Raw genomic sequence first — 26044 nt, forward strand, 5'->3', positions numbered from 1 at the left:
CTATGCTTCAACGCCCATGGTAAATAAATCTTCACCACATTTTTCATGCACCGTGTTCCTCAAATATGCTTCGGCATATCAATTCGAGTTGTTCGCGCGTTATCAATCTACGTGACAACGAGGAAAATGTTGCGTATGGTTAACAAAACGCATTTCGATAAAATATTCAATAAAAAGACCATTGTATAACAGCCACGTAAGGCATTGGTCAATCACGTGAGATCAAGATCATCCTGTTAGCCTAAATCAGCTTCGACGCATCGAGCATCTGAACTTTCCTGCAAAAGTTGCCTTCATATTATTCAACTGTCCAGGACAAACGAGTCCGATTAATTAGCTGAATTGCGTCTGCATCGAAAATTAAAGCGTTCGTGTGAAAAAAATGACGTTCGTTTCGAAGATCGATTTTGTACGTTAATCTATTTGAGCAGCGAAAAACGGAGAGAGCAATTACCGGCGAGCACTCGTGCTCCATATCCGCGACTTTTACGAATTACTTCCTTTTATCGCAAACGCGTTTCATTCGCAACATGTGACACGTGTAATGATAGCGCAAGCACGTGTTATAATCAGTTGACGACGAAACCACCATTGGATTGGTTTCGTGGGTTCGCGACGCGGTTTGGAGAGAAGCCAAACTACTGCTCGATCATAGGATAATAGACCTTGTCTCTAGTATATATGAGCGAGCGATTCGACGTCGCTTTTAAGAGGGAGAAAATTCTTCAAGAGGTTTCGAAGGAGTAAGGCGGGATGACGAGGGTCCGAATTGGCGAGCAAAGGAGGGAAGTCTCCCTAAGTGGAGGGGATGCGGCCAATAGTCACATTATATGCAGCCTGTTGATTCATCGGACGCGGCAGTAACAACCGTGCTGTATACAGTATCACACGTTAGAGTCGAGGTGATTGAGCTTGGTCTATAATCTCGTTAAAGTTATCGTCATTTCTTGACTGAAGAAGTCTTCGTCTAGATCGTGGACAGTGAAAGTAATCGAACGTACATCGTGGACCACGTAAAACAAGTAAGTCAATCGCATATCATCGCCACGTTTTATTCTCGTTTAGAAATATAATAGTCGGTGTTTGTCGGAAGATTACTCATCTTTCGGAGTCTCAAAGAGCAACGTTGCGTGGCAAAGCACAATCCCATGCTAAAATTCTCACAAGATGTTCCGATTAAACTTTGCGTCGCGTTAGGCTTATTTTTCGTTCATTCGCGTTCGTGAACGATCGTCATAACTAAAATAATGTAAAGCGTTTTTCAAGAGGATAGAGGATAGTTGGCTTAAATTTAATCGGTTTACACGTGTACCATGATATCCATCTAATATAAATATTTATCTTTAAAGGAAACAATTACCTACTGGTTGCTCAATCGCGAGGACAAACAACAAAACAATTAATCGCACGATACGTGGAACGTCGAACATGTACAATGAAAATCCGCGATTGTAACGATCGTCGTAACCGTGATAGTCGTCGAGACCGCTTCATTCATAACCCGCGAGACCCTTGCTCGAAAAGAGGCAGAAAAATCAATGATCCCATTGCTACTTCTATGTTATTTTTGATCTATAAAGTAATGCACGCGATAGTGCACGTTGATGGACGTCGATGCGCGAAAAAGAAATTCGGTCGGGAAGGAATTAAAGGTCAAAAGATATCGATGAACGAAGAGGAGATGGTGGCAGTCCATTGGCGCTTCCAACGATAAGAACACACTCGTTTGCGTCTTTTGTCGGAGCAACGCGGTGGACACCACGGGACGGTGAACCGATAAATAACCTCCCATTACTCGTGCTCCTACATCAATGCGATATGGACGGATACGAGCGGATACGCGACAAAACGTGCGACTAAACCTCCGCTATCGTCCATTTGTTACGTCCAATCCTCGCGTTTAAGTTCGAGGTTTTATAAAATTTTCCAGCCTCGCGAAACCACTCGCGGATATGATTTCGAATACGCGCTGTCATGCGACAAAAAATATACATGCATTTGTTACAAATTCGTTTCTTATATGAATGCAAATGTGAGTTCTTTTTTTTCCCAATTTTTTACAAGTAGCGCTAAGGTGATGACGTTGACAAAATTAAAAACGACAATGTAAAAACATTCGGCTAAACTAATAGTAAACGTAGCTGTATGACACAAAATTTGTCGCATCACGTGAGCTATGGCCAGCATATCGTAAAAATCCGGAATAAATTGGAACCTCGCAAGTAATTTTTACTCGCTTGATTTTTAACGAATTCTGTACAGAAATTATCGATAAAAAACGATACTTGAAGTTAATTGCAACGCTCGCAAACGGTTTATTATTACGATTGTCTCGTAACATTTTATTTCACAAAAGACGCATGCATTCGGAAAATAAAATTATCTGAGGAAAACGCAATATCAGCGAAGCTGTCAATTGCATGTTTACACGCCGAATCACTGTGTATGTATCGTAGTACGAGTTACAACTTTTAGGATCACGTTTCAGAATCTCGTCGACTCTTCAAACGATATCATTATCGCGACATATATATTTTCCATCTTCTCGTTTTCGAAAAAGCCGATGTTTTTATTTTACTATCGTCAATATCTGAATAATCATTTGCATAGATCAAGTATGTGAACACGAGAACGAGAATACGCGATTCTTCAAACAAAATCTTCGATGCGTTTTCTTCGCGATTAGCGCAATCGATCATCCGTTCCGTATTTTTTTCTGAGTTACATAAACTAATTAAATGTGGATTACATCATACTATTGAATATCAGAAGAGCGAAACACGGATTATATGTTACGTTTGTTACGATGAAATCATCGTGTAGACAAGATCGAGCGCCCAACAAATTAATAAAGTAAAGTAGGTCAAAGATGAGCTGCCAAAAGGGAATAGAAAACGTACGACACGTGGTGACGTAAAATAAGAGGTCTACCCAAATCGTTCCACGAAACTCTGCAATTTTTACGACATAGTATTATTGGCGAGTTGCTTCTTTCATTTTCTTAAAAAAAAAAAAAAAAAAAAGAGGAGCACGAACTAAAACGATGCTGTTTTCGAACGATATTCACCGATAAATTTTGCCATTCGGATCGTCGGGAAAGGCAAATTACGGTAGGGTAATGCATCTTATGACCTTAGGCAGTCTTCCATACTATAATTTAGATACCATAACCCAAACCGAACCCAAACCCGAGAACTAAACGTTCGAGCAACCGTTTACGTTACTGTTGCTAGCTTTACGATCCAGACAATCACGTTCTCTTGCAATTTACAAAGTGGCAAAGTCATCGTTTCTGTGGCCCAAATGAGAAACATGTCACGTAGGACGTAGATGGCAGACGTATATACGTGATGTATGTATGGTTAGACAACAAGACGAAAGAGAGCGTGGAAAAAGTGGCTCGGTGACTGTCTGATTAGATAGGTTTTATCTTGCTTCAGGCTTCGCGACGTAGAAAAACACATAACAGCCGGAAGAGTGACCGGGTGTAGGTCTAATCGACGAACACATTGACCGCGGCCGTCGGAGGCACACATGCTGAGAAGCCAAGAAACGATTTTCCGCATACACAAGCTTCCGTCATCATGAGGCCTTGGACTAACAAATCTCTCGGCCTTGGTCTTTTCGGCGTCCTGCTGATTGTTTCTGGCACGATCCTCTATTTCTCCTCGTCAACAATTTTTCATTACATTCTGCAAAAGGTGGGTATCAATGTATCATTGCTCGTCGAACCGAGCATTTTAATTTACATACACGTTTCACATTTAATTTGCATAATCGTACAGTCAGTGACGCAATTTCGTCCGTTTTTCGCGATAAAGTATATCGATCTGAATCATTTAAATAAATGAAGCGCTTCGTGGTGCTTTTATGATTACCACACACTGCAACAACGTGACTATACGTTTCTTCGCTGTTATTGCCGAGATAGTTCGGAACATGATTTATTTTCGCCATAGACTAACGTAAAATATAGCCGGGACGCTTTATTCTTTCTATGCGAGAATTGGTCGGATAGCCTCGCGATTCGTTTAACTGACACGATTTTATTTCTATATCGTTTATTTGCCTGATTGTCGACACAGAGGCTCTCTGTCTGTTAAAACCTTCCGTCCTAGACAATCCGCACAAAACGGAACGAAAAAAGTTGTCTAGTAGTCGAGATTTTCTCGACGACCGCGGTCGGGATGAAACAGGCTAGTCGATAGTCTCACTTGTGTCTCATCGTTGTTCCCAACACGATTAGAAAAGTGGTTGATTGTTCACTGAATTGACATATCTCTTTAGAGTTACACTAGACGTATAATTTTTTGTTGCGAAGGAACGTGCATAGCGTACGATTCGGTTGCAGACCTATTTACGATCATATTACACTTTTGTGAGACGCATGCTTCGTTTACGAGCAAATGACTGATTTCATAGCGATTTAAACGATTTCATAGCTGAATGGATGTAATGAGCTTTGATACTATACGTAATGATACTGCTACGATAAAAGTTAATTCTGTTACTAGGAAATACCGTTGACGCCAAGTTCGAAAGCGTTCGAAGTATGGAACGACACGAGTAGTTTGCCGCCCATGTATTTCAAAATTCGATTTTTCAATTGGACTAATCCAGAGGAATTGAAGACACCTGGAAAGAAGCCGAACCTCGAAGAAGTTGGCCCTTACGTATTTCGGTATGATTCGTCGAATACATAAAGCTTTAGATTTAACAATCTTGGCGGAGGCGTCGAGAAGACGACAAATTTCGAGTTAACGCAGCATTTACACTGATTATAACGAAAACCTCGATGCAATAATAATTGTTGTTTCGTGCTGTCACGGAAATCGAAGAATCGTCAGAAAAAAAGCGACGGTGTGCTCAAAGCGGAAACTGTTGCGTAACATTGAATTGCCACTCAATACAAACTGATACTAAACACAGTACTTATAATCACGAAAATTACAAGTCCATCTAGATGTATCGATGACGCAAATTGGCTGAATTTACGTTCATATCGAATAGAAATCCCACGTCGATACGTCGAACGCGAGAAGGAGGCTCGAAGTCACCTTCCACGAGGGCACTCTTAATCGGCGACCTAATCACGATAAAAAACGGGCATACTATTTAACCTCACGATATTGACATCTTAATGAACAGTGAAAACTCGACCGATCGACGGGTCTCCAAGCTAGCGTAGGAAGATCTAAATGTTACACAAAACAATTGCTCGTTTAATTGCTTTCTCCGGAGTCCAATGGTACGTGAACGAACGCGAACCAGGACGTGACAATACGTGGTTCGTGTAACCTTTGACAACCGGTTTTTCATCAATTCGGGAATTCTCATCGAACAAATATATGTAGCAAATGAAATGAGTTGGAGTATCATATGCGTTGAAGTGTCAAATTTCGGCCTGTGGAATGCAAGCGCAAGTATAACTCAGTCAAAACTATATTTAGAAACATGCAACAAGATGTGGAAGCGATTTGATTCTGGCGAAGATTGGCATTTTAGTTGGTCGATCGCGAGACAGAAGTAGTTGGCCGATTTGATTGCAACGAAGTTATCGAAAAGGTCGACGCGTGAGCTTCTCCTTGCTTGTCGTCGATTTTGCCCTAATCTCGAGACGATTACATAACAAAGATTGCGCTGCTAGCAATAAGCGAAGATTAGACCCGCTGCAAGGTGCATCCGCGAGTTCATACACTTAGCGGGCAGCAATTGTCGCGTCAAATCTAATCAACGAAATGTGCAAGCATATGTAGGCTAAAGCACCAAATCACGGCTCTTTAATCACGAACGCATCGCTTAATTGAAGATCGCTTGGCAGCCACCTCGACTTGGAGCAACACGCGTGTAACTATTGCCATTTTCCCGCCTGATTTCCGTGCACCGGATAATGCTAAGGCAGTATGTTATTATTTATCTGCTTTGTTATTATTTATTTCCGCTTCGGACGATAAGCAAACAGCGTTATGGAAACGTGTAACGCGTTCAAACGATTCCAAATTGAGCGCTCTCGGAAAAACAAATACTTTTTATTGAAACTTGCTCGACAATTTGCAACTAACTGTCGTGATGTAACTCGATTACAAAAAGCAGCAGAGAAAATTATACCCTTCACAGATAAAAAGTAATAGGCGCGTGATTCGTTACGATTTCACGTGCGTATTGCTTCCTTTGAGAAAATAATTCCCGTTCCCGTAATTCACACTGGAACATCGAAATTTCAGAGAGATCAGGCAAAAAGCAAACGTGGTGTTTCACCCTGAGAACCACACTGTCAGCTATTTCAACCGACGATGGTGGTACTTCGTACCGGAGCTTACCAATGGTTCCTTGACCGACCGCATCACACAACTGAATACCGTCGCGATCGTGAGTAAACCTTTTTGGTAAAAAGCTGCGTTAGATGCCGTAAACATACATCGTTTATGCTTCTCTTTCAGTCAGCGAAACACAAAGTACGATACTGGGATGGAGCGCTGCAAGCCACCCTGTCGCTGATGTTGTCGTCGTTGGACGTGCATACCACGAAAACAGTGGATCAGCTGCTATTCAAAGGTTACGACGACACGCTCATTGAGCTTGGAAAAATGGCAGCCGGAATGGGAGAGGATGTTCCACCCTTTGATAAGTTCGGATGGTTCTACATGGTACGTTGGAGAGTAAATAATTTGAGGAAAATCCGTGAGATTATTTGAACGTTGAACGACTTATCTCAAAGTAGAAATTATAGCTAAAATTGTTTATTTAATCGTGTCGAGGACGCGCAGAAGGTCGAAGATGCGATTTGCGCTGTTGTAGCAACGGCATTGCAGCCGACGATAAATTATTCGCAGCGCGACTTAAATTGGTACTGAATAGAACAGGTCACGTGTAGGTCGCTAAATGACGAATGAAAAGCAATGGGAGGCGTATTATGTATTAATTTGTTACGTCACGCATGCAACATTTACGGCGAACTAATCCCACCTACGCGCCAAGGCGACTTTTCTTTCTCCTTTTTCCCTGCGTCGTAAATCCTGAAGAGTGCACGCCACTCGATAACACAGCCGTTCAGCAATAAAATCGTCGCGACGAATTTTCGTTTGTATGCCCACTCGACCATAGAAAACAACAATTTATAATTATCTATCGTTCCGTTATCAAACGCCACCTGAGTCTCCATTAACGACGACAGATTTCGATCTTTCGAGGTATCGATACGAATTTCTAATAACATCCATCGCGTTACGCTTTTAGAGAAACGGCTCCACGATGTTCGATGGCCACTTCAATATGGACACGGGCGCCCAAAACATCGACGACTTTGGGATCCTGAGGAAATGGAACTACAAAGACACGACTAGATTCTTTAGAAGCCCGTGCAACGTGGTGGAAGGAAGCGCTGGAGAATTCTGGTCGCCGTATCGACAGAAAGATGAGATTGTCATGTTCAGCGGTGACCTATGCAGGTCAGTTGCGGCGCCCGTCAAAGAAAAGAATCGCATGGCGCGCGCTCCCGCTCGCTAATTACTCTCGTCTGTTCGCGGCAAATTAAGCGTCGTTGAACCTTAGGCAATTTTCATTCAGAAGTTCCCTCATTAACCTTCGAGACACATAAATTGGATCATCCGGTAATCCCGTTTACGCGACAGCTTCTCCGTAGGTGAAGTCAATAGGTTTGCCATTGTTCGTTTCCGAGCAAAACGTGACGATCGTCGCATCCCTTACGTCTTCGAATCGAATCGATCACGATCGCTTCCTTTTCCGTTCTTCACAGGCCGTTGACGTTCGAGTACTCGCAGACGACCGATCACATGGGCCTGGAGGGCTACCGATACGATCTCAGCGAGAAGACGTTGGGAAACAATACGAGACGACGCTATCCTCACGACCAGGCCAAATATTTCGAGCAAACTACCACCACCGAGGACTTTTTCGAGGCTGAACACTCGGCAGAGGCCACAAATGTCCCGGAAGAAGATCCAGACGTAGTAAACATTGGAAACTGTTTTTGCAACGGAAAATGCACTCCCACTGGTCTACTGAACGTAAGCGCCTGTCGTTATGGCGCTCCTGTGTTTGCCAGCTTACCTCATTTCAACAGAGCCGATCCTAGTCTCAAAGAACAAGTCACCGGACTTAATCCCGATGAGGAACATGACTTCTTCATCACGCTCGAGCCGGTAAATACGTTCAACGAGCTCAACCATCTTCGAGTTTTTAGAATTTCCCCACTACCGTACTATTTCCTACTTTATTTCCTTGCATGTTCCCATCGACTAAATTCTGTTCACGTACTCGACCTCGGAGACAACATTGCAACATCTGCAACGACCTCGGTACGAGTTCCTTACGTACGATGCTGCGCGACACGTCGATATCGGACATACTTCATCATTATCGTCGTTTATCGACCACGACGTAGCAATCGCCGTTATTGTTATTAGATCACCTATTTACAATCGATTGTTCTTTATCGTTAGATCGGAACTGTCGCGGCAATCACGTATCGAAAGATTTGAAATAATGGAATAACACGTCTCCAATCTGCGCGTATCAATCGCAAATAATCAAATGGATTTTTTTTTTCAGAAAACCGGCATTCCTTTGAAAGTATCTGCTAAGTTGCAGATCAACGTGCTGCTAGAACCGTCATATTCTGTGTCGTAAGTACGTTTCCAATAATTAAACAATCAGAGCGAACATTCGATTCTCACGCCGCTAACGTTTAGACCGAAGAACGGGCGAAATAAACAACAAAATAGATCTAACAAGGCGATGGGCATTCATGATAGACTTCTATTTAGGCTTTTCAGATCCGTACCGACCATTTATTTCCCAGTGATGTGGTTCGCGTTGGAAGTCGAGGCCACTGACAAGTTCGTCGACGAGCTAAAAAAGCTCCTATCTCTGCCGAATATATTCATATATGCTGGCGCGATTATGGTGCTCGTGGGATCCCTTATAGTCTTCACGATCGCGATATTATACCTCTTGAACAGGCAACGTACAAACTCGGTGGCTGGCGACAAGGTAACCTACGATTAAACCTCGAATTCAAATCGTTCGCGACTTTTAAAGCAGTAAGAATCGTGATGATGTTTACAGAATTCCAAATTAGAGACAGCAACGGCTTCGGCGAATAAATCAGAACTGATCTATTTGGATAAGAGCAACGGTGGTGACGATGTACACGTCAGAAACGATCGTAAATTATACTTTAATTCGATCGAATGCTTCAACGCGGATCTACAGCCGAAGCTTCAGAATCAGAAATAAAGGAGAGGAAAGAAAACGTTTAGCAATGGATCTAGTCGATCGACTAGGATTAAACGTGTTCGACGGGTGGCGTCGATGCGACTAACGATCGGAGGATTCTCCTACTACGACAAAGTGTCAAAGTATTTGAACGCAACGCCGTATCAATCGCGCGAATTAACGTTTTAACTGGATTCAAACATTTAGGATTTTAGACAAAATGGATCGAATTCCTATGGAATGGTTTACGCGTTATAGGAAATAGAGATCTTCTATGGCGTAGTATGAGTTATGTTTCGAGTTCACGAGTCTTTGAAATATTTTTGTACATATCACCTTCAACTAAGGAACCTTGTGATTTTCTATTATTTAGACCAAAGGGTTGCACGTTTGTGCCTCAGTTTAATGGTAAAAAGAAAGACAGCCAGATCAATCCAACGATACATTCCTTATTTTTATGTTATTCAAAAAAAATCAAACGTAAGACTGATGAAAGCGGAGAGGTCATGAACGATGTTTTAATTAATCTTTATTAATGAAACTCGAATCAAGTACCAATAGATACGATTAGTTCGGTCATCGTAACACGAATGATTCGATACGTCGACAGAACCAAGCAATTACCGAATCACAAGCATCGTTCATGCTCATGAATATAAGTAAATGAACAGAGACGGCGAGTCACGTTAATAGGGTAATAGGTGCCAACTTTTGCGGCCGTCGTTTAAAGGTGCTCTCAGACAATCGATAATATTGTCGATATTTCAGGGTTTTCAACGAAAGAGCTGTTCGTCAATTAACAATATTGTACTGACGATATATTTGATCCTTTTAGTTGAGAACCATAAAATATTGACAATATATATATATATATATATAGATATATTAATGTAGTCTGAGGTCAGCCTAAAATATGTTGATTAACGTACGATAAATAATAATTTTATCGCCAATACCGATGTTCCTGTTGTTCCGAATGCTATTCTTGTGCCAAACTCGTGGAGAAAGGCGTTAAGTCTTCTACTTGTTTATTACTTGTTTTTAAGATTGCCACGGATGCGCCAATGATTTATGCCGATCAAGTATAATACATTTTACGAAGTATAAATCAGCGCGTTTCGATCAAGTGCAATTATCGTCTAGTTGTAATTCTATTCTGTAATTATGAAACACACGACAAAGCTCCTGGCCGTTTCAGATTTTGTATTGTATTTTAATAAAAACTCGATACTTTTACTACCATATGTAATTATCTGAACGTTACATTCATTTTCGCAAAGATCATGTACAAAACCTTTTGCTCTTTCTGGAAGGAAACAAGAGCGTCTGCGACACACGTCGTGCTAACTTCTTTATCATCGATGAGTAATCACGCGCGCACACTCATCGTTCGTTGATAACAGCGAACAACACGCTCATCTCCTCTTCTAAATGTATAACAACAGTAATTAAATTTTTTATTCCCTTCTATGTATGTATTGAAACTGCCATGTTTGCCTGCGATTAGATAAAAGATTGCGCGATAGCTACGAGCCGTGTTCGCACATTCTATTCTATTATTCATCGTGATAAATTTAAAAAGATCCATTGCTTACTAGAAAAAAAGTCATTATGTTGGTAGCGAGAAATATTTCTCGAGCTGCTCCAAACACCGAGAGGCTGGCAATTCTCTCTCACCAGCCTTGCTTTCCAGCTGCTGGTAAGAGGTGCATCGTTCCATATCGATTTCGACCATTATATAACGTCCTTCGTTGACAACAACGATTTGTAACATCTGGCCTTTCAGTAGCACGATCATGCGATCAATGTCGATTTCGAATCGTCGTCAAGGAGTTTTCGAAATCCCATCGAACCAGGCTCAGCAAGTGGATGGTTCAACAGTGTACGAGAGCCAGCGAGGATAGGAACGCAACACGGTAGGCGATTCATAGATACACGATACACGCGATAGAAGGAACGACATTGCATTTCACGACTCGCAGCGTAGTATCGCGCAGCGTAGTATCGCGCAGCCAGAGAATAATTATACGATTCGATAAAATGGCAAAATAAATGATTCAGCGCGCGCCAATGAAACACAAACGTGCAAATTAAAAGTAAATAACCACATGATCGTTAATCCCGAACAGCAAACCACGTGAGTCACGTAAGACGACTACGGATTAATCGAATGAAAATGAGGTGCCACTACCATTAAGAAATTAATTACATCGGGGAGTTCTTGCGACACTATTTTCCTCGCGTTTGCGGTAGCGGCTGAAAATCAATAGCCGATGAAGCATCGTTCAACCGTCTTTGCATCCAAACGCTTCTTTCGCTGGAATCTTCGTTCGCGAGACGACTCTACTTCGATCCACGATTAGGGGCGCTCCGGTGCTTGAGTCGCGAACTCCTGCGCCGTCTCTATCTGTCTTTGATTTCCTTGTTATGGCATAGCGGTGGAATGTTCCTCCTCGGTGGAAAGAACCGACGAATACATATGCAGACACCGGAACGCCTAATTGTCACGTCTGCCGGTCCAATTCAATTCTGTGGAGGACTTTAAAGAGGATATCTATGAGTATTCGAGACAGACGGAGAAAGAAAAAGACGAATGGCTTAGCGAGGGACGGGAGAGAGAAAGGAGAACCGAGGGGAACCTTCGATTCGCGCTACAAAGCAGAGTATTCCACATTGTCTCGGGGAAACTCCCATTTTTCTATTGTATCTGAAGCATCGGCCCTGAGTATAGGGTGCGCGTGAGTGTTGGCGCATCCACACGCATACACACGCGCGCCCATGAACGGGCAGCGTCGACCTGGAAAATTTGGAATGCGCCGATGCATTTCCATTTCTTTGCTCGCGCGGTCCGCATCTCCCCGCTCGTGAAACGAGTCAAGGACAAGTCTGGGAGTTATGGCCGATTCGTAGACGACGTCACCACGAGCCTGTTCATACCTAGTGTTTACGAGGCTAGTGATAGTGTCTCCTGTACTGGAAAAATATCGTTCGAAACGCTTCCCGCATATTACGACGCATGGGAACTTATGAAATTAAACATTCATGATCTCTTTACCGGGTCATGGTTTCGTCCTTCTTCCTCTTTCTCCTCTCTTTCTTACCTTCTTTGATGACACTGTAGATTTTACAAGATAACGCGTATCATTCCTCTGGCAAATGGGGAGAAGCAACAAGGGAGAAGAAATTTCCCAGGAGTTTTAGTCGGTTATTTCGTCCAACCACGCTCGCAGTTCCACTCCTTTCGTGCCGCGAAACTTTCGGAAGTATCAAACAGATCGCCATTACCACGATTAAATAAATGTCGTGTCCTTCTCGCAAAAATCGCGTGACGGTCGCACAAGGAATTAACCTATTAACGAGTTTGACCTCTTCACCATGGATAATTACGCTCTTTTTCTCGATTTTTTCATGTTTCCTTTCTTTTTTTGCTTCCATTCTTCTTTCTTTAACCGTTAAGCGACTAACTCTTACAAAAATTGGCACACAGGAAACTGATCGATCATGGTATTTCGACATCGATGGCATCGGTGTCGCCCGAGGTATTCGTCGTGTCGTGAAAAATCTGTCTATTCAAAACTTCATGGAATATTTATACGCGACTATTGCCGTATTTTCGGACGATTGATCTTTCACGACGCATGATCGGTGTATCGAGAATGCTCACGGAACATGCGATCGAACCCATCGAACGTTCGGTCTTTCAACTCGCGTTCATCATCCAACTAGCAAGATAAGAGTCAGTTATTTTCCGTGGATAGCGTTGCAATTGGACTGGCGCGTAAATTTATTAACACGCCTGTCTCTACGGTAACGAAGAATCGCCAACCGTATCGATAACTCGTCGTTTCGTAAATTTCCTTTGAGCTACGCTACGATTGTGGCGAGATCGAAGCGAAACGTTCTGCGAAATTGACGCTAGTATGGTTACCCTGGAATCGCGAACCCTCGACAGATGTTTCAAGCCTCCGACCCTCGACCGATCTGAGAAACGACCCCTGTCGTCGGGTTTATGCTTCGTTTAGGGCTCGTGTGCCGAACACATGTCGCGTGGAGTAACAAATTTTTCGTCAAGCTACAATTTCTGGATGGCTGCGTTTTAAAATGCTAATGACAGACTCGCGCGTGCATGGCTCGCTGTAATTGTTCGAATCCTTCCGTGCACCGGCGATCAACAATACGCGAGATTGAGCAATCGCTTTAGAAACAAATGTGTCCAATTTACATACTACGAGCGAATGAAACAAATATAAAACAGTTGGCATCGCAGTTTCTCTTCGCTGAAATCGCGATCGGAATACGACGAAAACACTCGATATCCCGAAGCAAACTTTTGCGATAAGAACCTAAGCGATATCGTTTCACCAACGAGATGCGCGCGTCTTTGCAACCGCTTCGCTTTGACCCGGTGCATCGAAGTTTCGAGGTGAACGTGATCGTCCAAGCCGAAAAACGAACCTTCCGACAGGACGAACAATTAATCGGGGATTATCGATTATTCGAATCTGGAACGCGGCAAGACTAGTATTATTCCGGAGCAGATGTATCGCATCGCGGTCAGATAAAATTTCGCTTCCGCGTTACGAGTCGAAGCCTGCGCTGCGATTCGCAAAAATATACACCGTTTGTACAGATGCTTCGGTTACCTAACGTGGTAAAACCAACGGCTATGGATCCGGTTATCAATTATATGCCTTATTCGACCAATTTTCTGATAACGTGCCACCTGGTTTTGTAAGCTTTACCTTATCCCTCGATCAATGTCTGTGCTCCTTTTGCTCCGTTTTTCTTCTGCGTTGGTTCCTCGTGCTACGAACAGTCGAAAACAAGAGTTAAATTAATGGGACCGTTTGAATTTTACCTCGAAAACTATCGGCGTTAACGAACAGGTTGTAAAGCTAACAGCGGCACGAATCTCTCATTTTTAACGACGTGAAGGCCTACACACTCAGAAAAAAACGAGCTCACAATATATTGCTAAACTCATGCATCTATGCTAAACACTATTATCAAATGTTATTTTTTGTAACTAAAAACGGTTAACGAAATTCATTATCTACGATACGATGCGACATCGACGAACCGAAACGAAAGCCGTGAAAATTTTCGCAGGCACGAAAATCCGAAAATTGAATTTATTGAAGATCCGTATCACATACCAGAAAGGGGCAACAAACGCGCGATTCGCTAAACAACGACCGCGTTGCGAATCCTTTCTTTCTGTAAAGCGGCTTCTAATTCGATCCACACATCCTGTCCCTTTTCATTGAAAAGGAGAAAGAACGAGGAGTGCAACCCTTTCCCCTTGTACCTGCTGCCCCTTGCCACGGTCTGTTATTCACCCCACGTTTCACCGACTGTCTGGGACCGTGAGGTGCCGGACACGTGTGCGTGCTATGGGGTCCTGTCCTGTATATCGCGAAATATGGCCAGGAGAGCCGGCGCGAAGCGGAACGGAGCGGAGTGGAGCGTAGTGACGCGGTGCGGCGCGACGGCAGCTCCGTGCACGCGGCTCCGTATTGTGTACGGTTGGATTTCGAGGATCGATCGACGCAACGGGACGACAGTCAGTCGTTTCGAGGCTGCCGAGTTGACCGGGTGTCGTTGAGCAACCAGAGCCACGCCGGTTCTGCCCTCTCCCTCTTTCTCTTCCGAAGTAGCCTGCCTGTTTGTCGTTCGAGCGCACACTATTCGCACGTCTATCATCTCGTTTCTCTTTTTCTCAAAACGTGTACAGTGTTCACCGTGAGGGACCATGAAGAGTATCACGACCACGGCGACCAGTCTCCTGTTCCTGGCATTGATCCGTAAGTCCTACACCTTTCTCTCTGGCTTGACGATGAATCGTGATTAATCGTGCGCGAAATTGTTCTCGAAGCTCGTACGGAGTCGTAAAAACGCTGTCATAAACCGTTACTTCGATCGCGATCAAACTCGTCACGAGAATCGAAGAAAAATATATTGGAGTTCGAGAGCTTTCCGAATGTGTCGCAAATTGGTGCAATTAATCCAGCACTCGACGGTTCATTTGACGGTTCACAGTTCGCAGATCGCAGATCGTAACTCGAAACAATGACGCAGAGAAATTGAAGAGCATGTACTTTCGTTTGTTTCGCGGATTAGGATTGTCGGAGGAGAGTAGAAATTGGTCTTTGCTCGCTATCGATTTTATCCGAAAGCAACGCTTTAAATCCCGACGATTCTTAGTGTTTCAAAAGGAGAACCAGAGCCGATCAATTATTGGCAACGGTCGCGTGAGAATAGCAGCCGATTTCGCACGGTCGGTGAACAACGAGATTGATCAATTGATTCTTAAAGCTCAGCGTTTATATCTCACTCTATCGTGGCATACAGGCCGAAGGAGAAACGCGATTAATTTCGAAATGCAAACATATACGTTGGGCGTAACCCGGTTTTCTCTCTCTTCCTTCTCCCCCCCCCCCTCTCTCTATTTCTCTCTGATACTCGTAAACCTTTTTCTTCAGCTACTTTCCTCGTGCTTTTGATCTTCGTTCGTTTCTGCTTCGCTTTCCTGTGATGGCATTTTCCAGCGCATTTTAACCGTGCACCGGAGTTCTTTGTATCGCGGACCCCTCTTAAAAATAGATTACCGTTGCTCCGTTGAATATGCGAACCAACGTGCCGCGCAAAAATAGTACGTAAATAAGCTGTTTTTAGCGCTCTTTTTGCCCATCGTTGTTCACGCGCTGTCAGAAAATAGCCGTTTCGAGTCGATTGATTCGTTCTCGTGAATTCGAGATCTCGAAGCTCACGAGATGAAAGAGTAAGCATTTGCTTTCCTTGAAATTATGGCGCGCGTTGTACGTTAACCAATTATCGTTCTTGTAGTAACAATTGGTATCGTTTGCGGTTTAGTGGAGGAAAGAGGAAGAAAGGAAATTATCGAAGAAAGATTTCTGTGATCGTTTCGACCATATCTCTGGCCGACGACCGCAGCTCTCGAACGCACGAAAGAACAGGCGTTCTTTTTTGTAAAATGTTGCGTGCCACGCGTCAAATTTTCATAGCTCGTAACTCCGCGATTTCATTAAACGCATCGTTATAATTCGCGAGTATATTAATAAATTGAAATGACGTTGGAGCACATTCACGCGAACACAAAGGGGCGCGTCTATGGAATTCCCAAGATAATTATACATAGGGACGTAGAAGCGACCGAAAGAGACACGCAAACAATTAGTGGAGAAAAATTAATCTTCGCATGACTGTGCCCCATTACCAACGTATTAATAGTCCTAATTAGGCTAATCGACTTGGCCGACAATCAATACGCGAGATTTTCTATTTAACAACGATAAACAAGGAGCACCCGTTAGCGGACTAATTAACGAGCGACTGTCATTTATAAACATGCTACAGAGCGCGTCGGCTTGACCGCGTATCGTTTGCCGTAAATATTATTAGAGACCTCTACGGGAGAAATACAGAGGAAGAAGCCGCGTGACACGGTGCGTTCATTGCGGAAAACATGGATATTCTTGAAAATTGAATGTCACCATGTCAAACGATTTTTTCTCTCTCTACCACGACAACGTCCTACTCGATCGTACCTGTTTCCATCCTAGAGCAGAAATTTGCAAAGACTAGGTACACACTGAGAGAAAGTTGTCTGCGCGAACTGGACGATAGCCAGGTAACGTACTAGAAATAACGAATAGAACGAGAAAGACACAGGCAATGAAAGATGGTACAACGTAAATGAAGAGGAAAAAATCGATCAGATCGATTCGAATTTCTTCGTAGCCTTTTATTTCCAAGCTGTTAATTGTAATGGGAATCGCAAACAGCGACATCGTGTCGCGATTCGTCGGAACCCGAATTCGTTTACATAAGGCGTATAACGTGTTTACCGAGGTAGCTGGAGGCGTTTAGTAAGTGCATTCTTATCTACGTACAAGTCGAGGAAGGTGACTCATATCGTGTATTTCTCGATGGTATTATCAGTCTTGAGAGCCGTGTTCTAATTTCGCCACAATAAATAAAATAAGGTGTGAAATTGTTTGATCATGATGAAACTCTCGTCGCGTGATTAGGGCCAGTAACGAAATATCAAGCGATTAGATCCGCCGTGTCGTTTCGAACATAGGTTTAGTCATTTTCGGTTAAATGCCGGTAGGTAGATAAGAACATGAAAGAAATATGTGATATAACGTCGTCCTTTGTAGCTACGGAGATTACAACGAAATCCGGATCACATCGAGAACAGTTTCGCAATGGAACGTGAACAAAATTATTTCGAACGTTTCGTACGAACGAGTTCTCTTGATTTCTTGCGAACCTTGTACCGTGTCAATCGTAATTCTTGAGAGAATATCAAACGTAGATACTTAGGTATATGAAAAGAAACGAGCGTATACGCGAGATATTTGCTCACGAAAAGATGCCGTGCTTAATCTCGTTATGTTACGCGATCGCCAGATATGTTCGACTTGAGTTTGATCGTGCGATGAATTTTCAACCGACCTTTCGATCCTCGTTGATACACGACGTATGGATTATTCGGCAGAGATTTTATTGTGCGAAAAAAGAACGTCGTTCGGGTATAGAAGGAAATCTCTTGTATCTGTCACAGTCGAACGAAAGTCCTGGTTCAATCGGTGAAAAATATTGGACGAAGATTTCGTATATGGCATTCGCGAGTGGATATTTTGCGCAAACAATTTACCTTTTGATACCTATATTCTCGTATCGCTCGAACAGCTCGTATGACGTACATGCGCATCGATTACATGGACAAGGATTATTCGATGGAGAATCCTGGAAACTCGGGCAAGTTTCAAAATACGGCTGATACAACGTTGAACCGACTTGTTATCGGCTTATAGAAGCGTACGCGCAGGAGGAATCGAATCAAACATCGCGCGTCTTATCAAGAGACAGAAATTCTCGATTGCGTCACGAATTCGTGATAGAATCGGGCTTAAAATGGACAGGGCGTGACATTTCTAATTTTTCCTGTCCGATCGCGTATCACGCGATACCAACAATCTTGTATGGTATCGCATCGTAGAAAATAGATCACGGTATAATCTATCGCGTTATTATCATATCAAGACTACTTTGTCATCGGCAGGGTAACAGACGTCTCTTTAAAGCTTGGTTCAGATTTTACGACGCGTCAATGTCGGCGAAACTTTGTACGAAAATTTTTCATCGGATCGAAATGACTGCTTGGAAAATTCTACAGATTAGTTTGAAAGTTTAACCCTGCATCGGTGACGTTTCATCGTACGTCTATCAAATAAACTGCGCGTCACGTTTAGGCACAGTCGATATTTAAACTAGCTTGTATGTTTACCTATACTATCTACATTATGCGACCCTACATGGCAAACACATCCGTGATATGAGCGATATCCCCTATAACCATACGGAAACGAGGGAAACGTGTGGAGTCTAGCTATGGCAAACGATCGAGGCCTTGATTTTCGCTGAAATCCGATCGGCGCTTAACGTGGAAATTGGAATTTCCGACAGTTTAACTGCGAATGAAAGTCGGATTCCAGCTAGCTCGATTACGATTCACCTATAAGTCACAGAGTCGTTCGACCGGCTCAGCGGACTAAATTCGATACCATCCTGTATCGCGGTAAATTCCGCCGGAAATCCGTGCGTCTGCAAAACTCCGCTCTAAGCTTGTGGAAAGTAGCCGAGGGCTGTGCCAACTATCCGGTCCGAGTCTGCGTAAAACCAGCTTTCACTTAAGGGGATCGAACAAGAACGACTCGTACATCTATGTCTCTCGCTAAACGAAACGAAAACTTTCCCGAGTCTTAGGAGAAAGAATCGTAATCGTGCGTGTCTCTTGAAATTGGAAAATATATTCGCAAATCGCGATAACGGTCGATCGATAACTCATCCGCGATAAAAGCCCCGTCCTTTATTTACTAAGGATTAATATCCACGAGGTGAGATATACCACTTTAAACGTGCTGAAACTTATGACAGGTTTATGTAACCGTAATTCAAAGTACATAACGATCGAATCAAAAAGATATGAATTCCCTTTATAGAAGAAAGATACGATGATCGGAAACGAATGCGTCAGGATGAAGCATTATCAGGAACCATCGTGCTTCTAGGAGACAAACGATCGATTGTTCAGCCAATTAGTGCGTCGTTGGTGTAACTCGTGCTCATTCGAGGTCAATCTCGCCTCAAACTCTAGGCGTGTGCTAACTGCCGGTTCAAAGAACGGCCGGCCATTCTAGAGGGAAAAGAATGGGCCGGTGTTGCATTCTTCTTGGTAAAGCTGCTCGACCGCCGATTCCCAGACACATCTTTCTCTGTACGGAATCGGTGAGTCGGAAACTGAATGTGAATTTAGTCGGAAGTAGGAAGCGTCGCGGCGGGAATACGTTTCGGGGCGATTCCGTGCAAACAGACTCGTGGATGCAGAAGACGAGATAGGCGGATTTAAAGTGTATAGGTATTACTCGTTACGATTGTCCTTCTTTCTACGTATACTCGCATAATTGCGCGACCGTGGGCTCTCTGCATTATTTATAACTTGAATAAAAGACCGATCGATCGGATATTCTTCTTTTCTCCGCTGGTTATTTCTTACACACGAATGCCACACTGTTACGGCGATACTTTTCACGCGCAAAGCGCAGCGCACGAATATAGATCTAACTTGATCTCTGAAAATAGCGCTGTGAAGAAATTCTCGGCAAAGTCGATAAATTTTTCTTAAAATAAATATTACGCTTACCTTTCTCTCCCTATATGCGTTTCGCAATATCATCGAATAGCCTGGCCATTTTCAGTAGCTCCGATCTCTACTCCCCGTTTCATACGTGGTAAAAAGAGCACCGTTCTCCCTTGCGGCTCGGTAGTCGATCGACCAACGCGTACAACCATCTCTGCACACATCTGCTGAACCGGAAACGGGTCAGTTGGAACTGTTGTATCGGGAGTTGGTCGTGTATCGATTTGTCCGAGCAAAATTTGCCAAGTATCCTCGTATTTTCACGAACGATGCTTGTTTCGAATCTTTGTTGCTTTCTTTGTACGAACGATGTCTCTAGGAAAGCGAAACGGACAAACAATTATGGAAAAGGGGTGAAAGAAAAAGACCGGTGAATCGGGCAGGAAAATTCAGCGATGCTGCGTGCTTCTTCTTTTTGTTTTTCCTGGTAGTTGTGCAAACGATCTTCTACAATAGCGGAGAAGGTAACGACGGTAACGAATGAATAAGATTATCGATCTCTCGGGGCACAATGTGCAAAGTAGGGCGAAATTCTCCGTCATCCAGCCCCTCCCCCGAAAACTCTCCGGATCTTCCTACCCTCTGCTGGTTCACGAGGAATTCGCAGTCCGCTCAATTATGAAACGACCCCACCGAATATTGGGTCAAAGGTCGAGAGGCCTGGAGAATATTAATGCGGAAGGTCGAGACCCGTTCACCTCTTTAACTAGATGCGACGTTTGCTTGTTTCAGAGGCTGCCATGTCCGCCAGCAACGTCTCTGTAGACGTAGCCACTTTCTTCCCAAACATCAAGGGCAATCTCACCAAGATCGTCTGGGAGCATGCCGTCAACAGCAAAGAGAAACTCGAGAACGCACTTGTATCAGGTACGTCGATCGCGTAATTGAAGTGGTCTGCTTGGCAATCTCTTCGAGATCTCACTAGCGAAATATTTGAAACCACGTTAATGATCCAAATAGAATTTATTCGATACCTTTTGCGTCGACGAGCTTCGCGGAAATATTCCAGATCCGCGATATCGAAACACGGCACCCCAAACTGTCACAGTCTGTCGTCTTTAATGCCACGCGAATAGCGCGCCGGACGATACTTGCATCGCGCGTGGCTAACAAGAAACCGAGAAACTTAAACCGCGTTTAACGTTCAGAATTGAATTTCCAATGTTCCACCGATAATAATCATTTTCTTTAAACGAGTTGCCCCGTGAGAAATTAGTCGCATCGCATGTATAAGAGGAGGCAGATTTCAAAGAACGCGGTAATAATGAGAGCTTGATGAGAAATTCATTTCCCAGAAGATTCGCGATCGCCTGTTACACCTTATTAGTTAACGAATCTTTTCGAAATATGGCATCGACACATTTTCCATATCATGATATCGTACGGTGAACACGCTTGTAACCCCATTAACCACGTGAGATATATTTGCACCGGTCAAATCGCGCGAGCTTAACACCAATTATCGGGATTAAACGCTTCGGGTGGTTTCAACATACGAGGTCGAAGGTTGTTTAACCAAGCGATATTTCAAACACGCTCCGGCGTGATACCGGATGTTTTAAAATTCGTATTAATTAATATTCAGGAAGATGGTATTGCCTTCGTGGTCACGTCGGCGAAAGATTTTCGAGAAACAAACCAGTCACCCTCGTTGAATCTCAATGAGACTCGGACGCCAGCAACGACGTTCGAATGGTCGTAGAGTAGAGGAAGGTCAGTCTCCGGATACGTACGACCTTGATCCTCCCATTCCGTAATTGATCGCGTCGTCCGCGACAAAAGCAGAACGAACGAAAGCCGAACCTGTTCCTCTTTGTCGTTTTACGTCGTTCAGCGATTTCTCCGCGATGCTTCACGAGCTGCGTCGCTGTCGTCGCAATCATGTCTCGATCAATGAAACGATATCCAGGAAAAGTATAAAGGAACCCGTGACATGTACGATCGCGACCGGGACTGCAGAAATATGTGTCAAGGTGGCTGCGTGCATCTCCTTCTAGAATCAACCGGAAGTCGGTCGCGCGTTTCTACGAACGAAACACTTGTACGTGATCGAATAGGCGAATGGGAGGAAGATGCGAAGAGCCCAAGTGCTTTTTCAGAGCCTCCACGAGCGCGAAGAATCTAAAAAGGCGTACGTAGCACCAGCACGGAGCAGGAATTTGAAATCTGTTGGTTCGCAGCCTCTTTAGGCATCGATCGATATTCGTTGCACGTGTCTGCGAGTACTGAAACCAGCCGATTTTTCATCTCCTTCTCACTACCGCGGTATCTCCCTCTCACCCTCCTTCTCTTTCTCGTTTCGCGGCGCAATTGCTGTTCGCGCTTCTCAGATGTACCGCTGCTGCCTCCCTCCTTACTCCCTCTTTGCCCTTCTTCGTTCTCTTTCTCTTTCTCACTCGTACCGATATACATATGTACTTTTATAAACTTGGCAATTCCTGTTTAAAGCCAACATCATGATGCTGGAGGCCGACGTTACGTTGGGCATACTGAACGGTACGAGTAATAGCACACGGATACCGATAATGGCACATCCGCCGGCGTCTGAGAGCAACTTGACGCTAGAAGATTTCCTCAAAACCGTGATCCAGAAGAACGTTACCAAGGGCATCAAGCTGGACTTCAAGAGCATCGATGCCTTCGATGCGAGCAAGCCTATCTTGGAGAAAGTCCGCAATAACGTACGTATCCCGTTTGCGTATTTATAGATCGACTCGTGCATCTTTACAAAGTCCTTCGTGCTTCGTTTCACCGATCGCTTCTGTCAAACGATACATTCTAGAACTGAGAGGTTATTTTTGCCCCGATTACCGATGGCCATGCGTTCCTCACGATCGAAAATCCTAAGCGTCTAGCCTTCCGTTACTAATATCTGCTCTGCTTTCGTTTTAATCGCTCAGCTTTCGGTTTAATCGCTCAGCTTTCCTTTGTTCTCAGATTAAATTTCCCGTATTTCTTAACGCGGATATACTGCCTGGACCGGTGAACGCAACCACCCCAGCGGTCGAGGCAAAAGCCTTCGTAAGTCAAGTCAAGATGTTTCCAGAGTACACGCTGTCGGTCGGCTGGACCACCAGGTAAGGACAATAGTCACCGTCTACGAATATAAAAGTTCGTAATATTTCGAAACTTCATCGATTCGTGTTTCAGGTACGGCACTAAAGATAATGTCACCGAAGGTCAATACACAGAGGAACAAATCCAAAGTATGATCAACATCCTGGAAGAACAGAAGGTTACTCAGCCGATAACTTATCCTGTAAGAGCTGGTCTAGCCGCGAACAGTATGAAAGTGATCAAGTCGCTGATGGAGAATAGCTCCTTCACGAACAACGTAACCCTAACCGTTTGGTCGAGCGAGGGTGACAAGGTCGATGCGGAGATGTTGTCGACGTTAATACGAGATATCGGTGTGAAAAAGGTGTACGTCGACGTGCCGCAGGACTTGATGAATAAGCTTTATTTGTCAGGAGCATCGAGCGTTATGGTTGCTTCGATCACGCTCGCGGTTAGTCTTCTGACTGGTCTTTTATCAACGATATTGTGAGCAGTTTGAACAATTCTCGTCGCGTTTCGCATGCACTCTAGAGGATTCAGTGATGGAAGAGTCTCGCGCCTTCTTCCATCGCCATGGAATTCTCTTTGACGAAGGAAAGAAGCGCGAGACTGACGGAACGAAATCGAATTGCGATCGAAGATCGTCAGAATTTAAATCAAAAAGCAGTTTCGATATGTAACGGTCGAATGTTCTCGTTAGAATCTCGGTCGTGAACTTGTACTTTTTAGCGTGTAAGCTTATTCGCAATCGTTTTTTCTAAGTATTTTAAGGGAGCTTTCTTAGGAATACAAAATTCCTGTTGGCCGTGACGAAATACCCTCGCTTTACAATACTTGGGCATCGTGCTCTTTTCTTTATTCGTTTTTCAAAGATGGCTATTTCTTTTTGTCATATTGGCACGTTTTGTAGATTTCTATGATAGAATGCGATGTATTTCGATTCTTCAAGTAAATCTGTAAGATAGAGTAAGATATAACATACCAGAAAGACGTATCGATAGTTGGATTTTACGCTCGACTTTGTTAGTATGTAATTCAAATGAAATTGATCTAGTAAAAGATTTAACGAAGATTTTTCGGATTCATCCTGTTGATTTTGATGCGAACGACGTACCGGTGCCGTGATAAGTAACAAGTTCTAACGCCTGGCGCACTTATCACAACATATTTGCACCATTTACATCTTGGAGACACGCTTTTTTTTCTAAAATACCGCGTCAAATGCGCGAAACTTACTCGTAGTGTGTTATATCGTACCTCTTTAGTGTTTACCGACGTATCTCCTGTACCTGCCTTTAACATATCTCAGACATAGGTGCAGATCAAGGATGCAGAACAAAATATAAAACAAATACGGTATTAGAGTTTACGTAAGCTGTAACCTGTACATCTGTAAACCAAAGGATTGTGAATGCGTAATACGGTGTCGGTGCACCGCGTTTGATAATGAAACAATAAAATCATCTGCAAAATTTATCGACTTTTTCCATCGAATTTTCTTATAAACTCCTGCATCTTTTTTGAATCTTGATAGATAATTTCGAACGCTAAGCGCTCTTTATGTCCATCTGCCGAGAAGCGACGGAAACTAGGAGCCAGTTTCCAAAGCGGGTGGTCCGTTCATAATCCTGTAAATCGATGATTGCTCACGCGACGCGTGCCACGGAATACGGTGCTACATTTACAAACCACTATGTTCGGCCTATTCTCCATCGATGCGATAGGAATCAATCCATAGAAATCGAAATTATGCAGCTGCGGAACGTTTTTTAGTGGAACAGATTCATGCGACTAGTAGAAATCGTTTAAAATCAAGTCGAGAGATATTACGAACGACTTCTTAATTCTCGAGATCCATGAAATTGTCGTTAGTTAGTTGTTGCGTCAAGCGCTTAATTACAGATTAAATTGAAAGTATCACTGGTCAAACAGACGGAGAGCCCGTTACCGACCGAACATTCCTTGGACTTCTGTTTACCCTACCATTTGACACGAACGATGCAAGTCGTAGAGTCGAGTCCCTCGTTTAATCTCTTCTGTTTACCTTTCGATTATTTCCGATTCGTTTTCGTAAGTGAGTTGGCGATCGAACCGCAGCTTCGTTTAGCCGATCGTTCGTTAACATCAGATCGCGTGTCGGACAACGATAAATAATAACGGAGGAATTTCATTGTCTATGGACGTGGCGCGAACGTCTATGATATCGACACATTCGAATTCCGAGCGGGATTTTTTCGTGGCAACGTTCGGTGCCAAGGTAACGTGATGAAAGAAAACGAGAAGGAGAGGAGTGGCGTAGGAGGCGTAGTTGGGTTGCGATATGTCAAGGGTTATCCCATCGAGAGGGGTCTTCGGAAATGGAGGTAAGGAATTCCATTTATCGCGATCAGAGTCTGCCACACATTCTCCTTCTTGTCCCGTTCTTTGACTGTTCTTTGCGTTCACGATCTGCAGGTACACACAGTCCGTACGAAACCAGATTCACCACGGATGCGTTCGTGAATCGCCAACGAAAATGCGATTTGCACGCTTCGCGAGCTGCCCCCTGATTTAGACTTTCAGGCCGATCATTCGTCAGCGTAATTTCCCAAAGCGTGAAACGTTACATAACTCGTAACGAATTCAAAGAGAAAAACAGTCAGACGCGTTTGACACAGAGAACCAGCGTTGCAAACTACCATTCCAGAGAGTAACAATGTGACCTACAAGCATAATCTGCCGAGATAACCTCCTGAACCTGGGCAAAACTTTTTAGATCGAAAGCGGCGTGTCCCGGCTACGCTACACGCCGATCTCTGCTCGGTTTTCTCGTAGGTTTGTGTAATCTAAGTCGTTTCCTGTTCTCAATTATCGTTAAAGACGCAATAAACGAACGACGATCGCGTAAGACCAAAGACCCGTAGACGACAATTCCGCCAAATATTACTTCGATTCTAAATCAACGAGTTTTTCCACCGGAGGAGCAACGACGGACGTCGAACAAGTTTCATGTACGATACGTGCTTTCCCTGGTTGAACAAA

At 43.7% G+C, this 26044-nt stretch overlaps 2 protein-coding genes across 4 annotated transcripts; both read left to right on the forward strand.

The window, feature by feature from the left end:
• On the forward strand, positions 1–10486 carry LOC139989778 (protein croquemort). Of its 2 annotated transcripts, none has more exons than XM_072008381.1 (10): positions 1–19; positions 3441–3701; positions 4515–4681; positions 6225–6369; positions 6441–6647; positions 7237–7448; positions 7757–8162; positions 8572–8645; positions 8787–9012; positions 9088–10486. In XM_072008381.1, exons 2-10 carry the CDS (start codon positions 3585–3587, stop codon positions 9256–9258), a joined length of 1725 nt encoding a protein of 574 aa, XP_071864482.1. In that variant the 5' UTR covers positions 1–19; positions 3441–3584; the 3' UTR covers positions 9259–10486. The 2 variants fall into 2 exon arrangements, with proteins under 2 accessions (XP_071864482.1, XP_071864481.1); XM_072008380.1 differs by lacking the exon at positions 1–19 and adding an exon at positions 840–1022.
• Positions 10487–11009: 523 nt separating this feature from the next.
• LOC139989787 (protein FAM151B) lies at positions 11010–24499 on the forward strand. 2 transcript variants are annotated; one of them, XM_072008407.1, is made up of 5 exons: positions 11010–11153; positions 20699–20833; positions 22415–22647; positions 22904–23043; positions 23117–24499. In XM_072008407.1, exons 2-5 carry the CDS (start codon positions 20707–20709, stop codon positions 23511–23513), a joined length of 897 nt encoding a protein of 298 aa, XP_071864508.1. In that variant the 5' UTR covers positions 11010–11153; positions 20699–20706; the 3' UTR covers positions 23514–24499. The 2 variants fall into 2 exon arrangements, with proteins under 2 accessions (XP_071864508.1, XP_071864507.1); XM_072008406.1 differs by lacking the exon at positions 11010–11153 and adding an exon at positions 14786–15041.
• Positions 24500–26044: the final 1545 nt, after the last annotated feature.

Source organism: Bombus fervidus, chromosome 8 (genome assembly GCF_041682495.2).
Source record: "Bombus fervidus isolate BK054 chromosome 8, iyBomFerv1, whole genome shotgun sequence".
In the NCBI taxonomy this organism is placed as follows: domain Eukaryota; kingdom Metazoa; phylum Arthropoda; class Insecta; order Hymenoptera; family Apidae; genus Bombus; species Bombus fervidus.

Excerpts from the sequence above, each read along its gene's own strand:
- LOC139989787 (XM_072008406.1), top strand. The coding sequence starts at position 14,990 with ATGAAGAGTATCACGACCACGGCGACCAGTCTCCTGTTCCTGGCATTG. Across the intron at positions 15,042-20,698 it reads CCTGTTCCTGGCATTGATCC|AGGCTGCCATGTCCGCCAGC; the intron begins GTAAGTCCTACA and ends TGCTTGTTTCAG. Across the intron at positions 22,648-22,903 it reads TGGAGAAAGTCCGCAATAAC|ATTAAATTTCCCGTATTTCT; the intron begins GTACGTATCCCG and ends CTTTGTTCTCAG.
- LOC139989778 (XM_072008381.1), top strand. The coding sequence starts at position 3,585 with ATGAGGCCTTGGACTAACAAATCTCTCGGCCTTGGTCTTTTCGGCGTC. Across the intron at positions 6,370-6,440 it reads AACTGAATACCGTCGCGATC|TCAGCGAAACACAAAGTACG; the intron begins GTGAGTAAACCT and ends CTTCTCTTTCAG. Across the intron at positions 7,449-7,756 it reads TTCAGCGGTGACCTATGCAG|GCCGTTGACGTTCGAGTACT; the intron begins GTCAGTTGCGGC and ends CGTTCTTCACAG.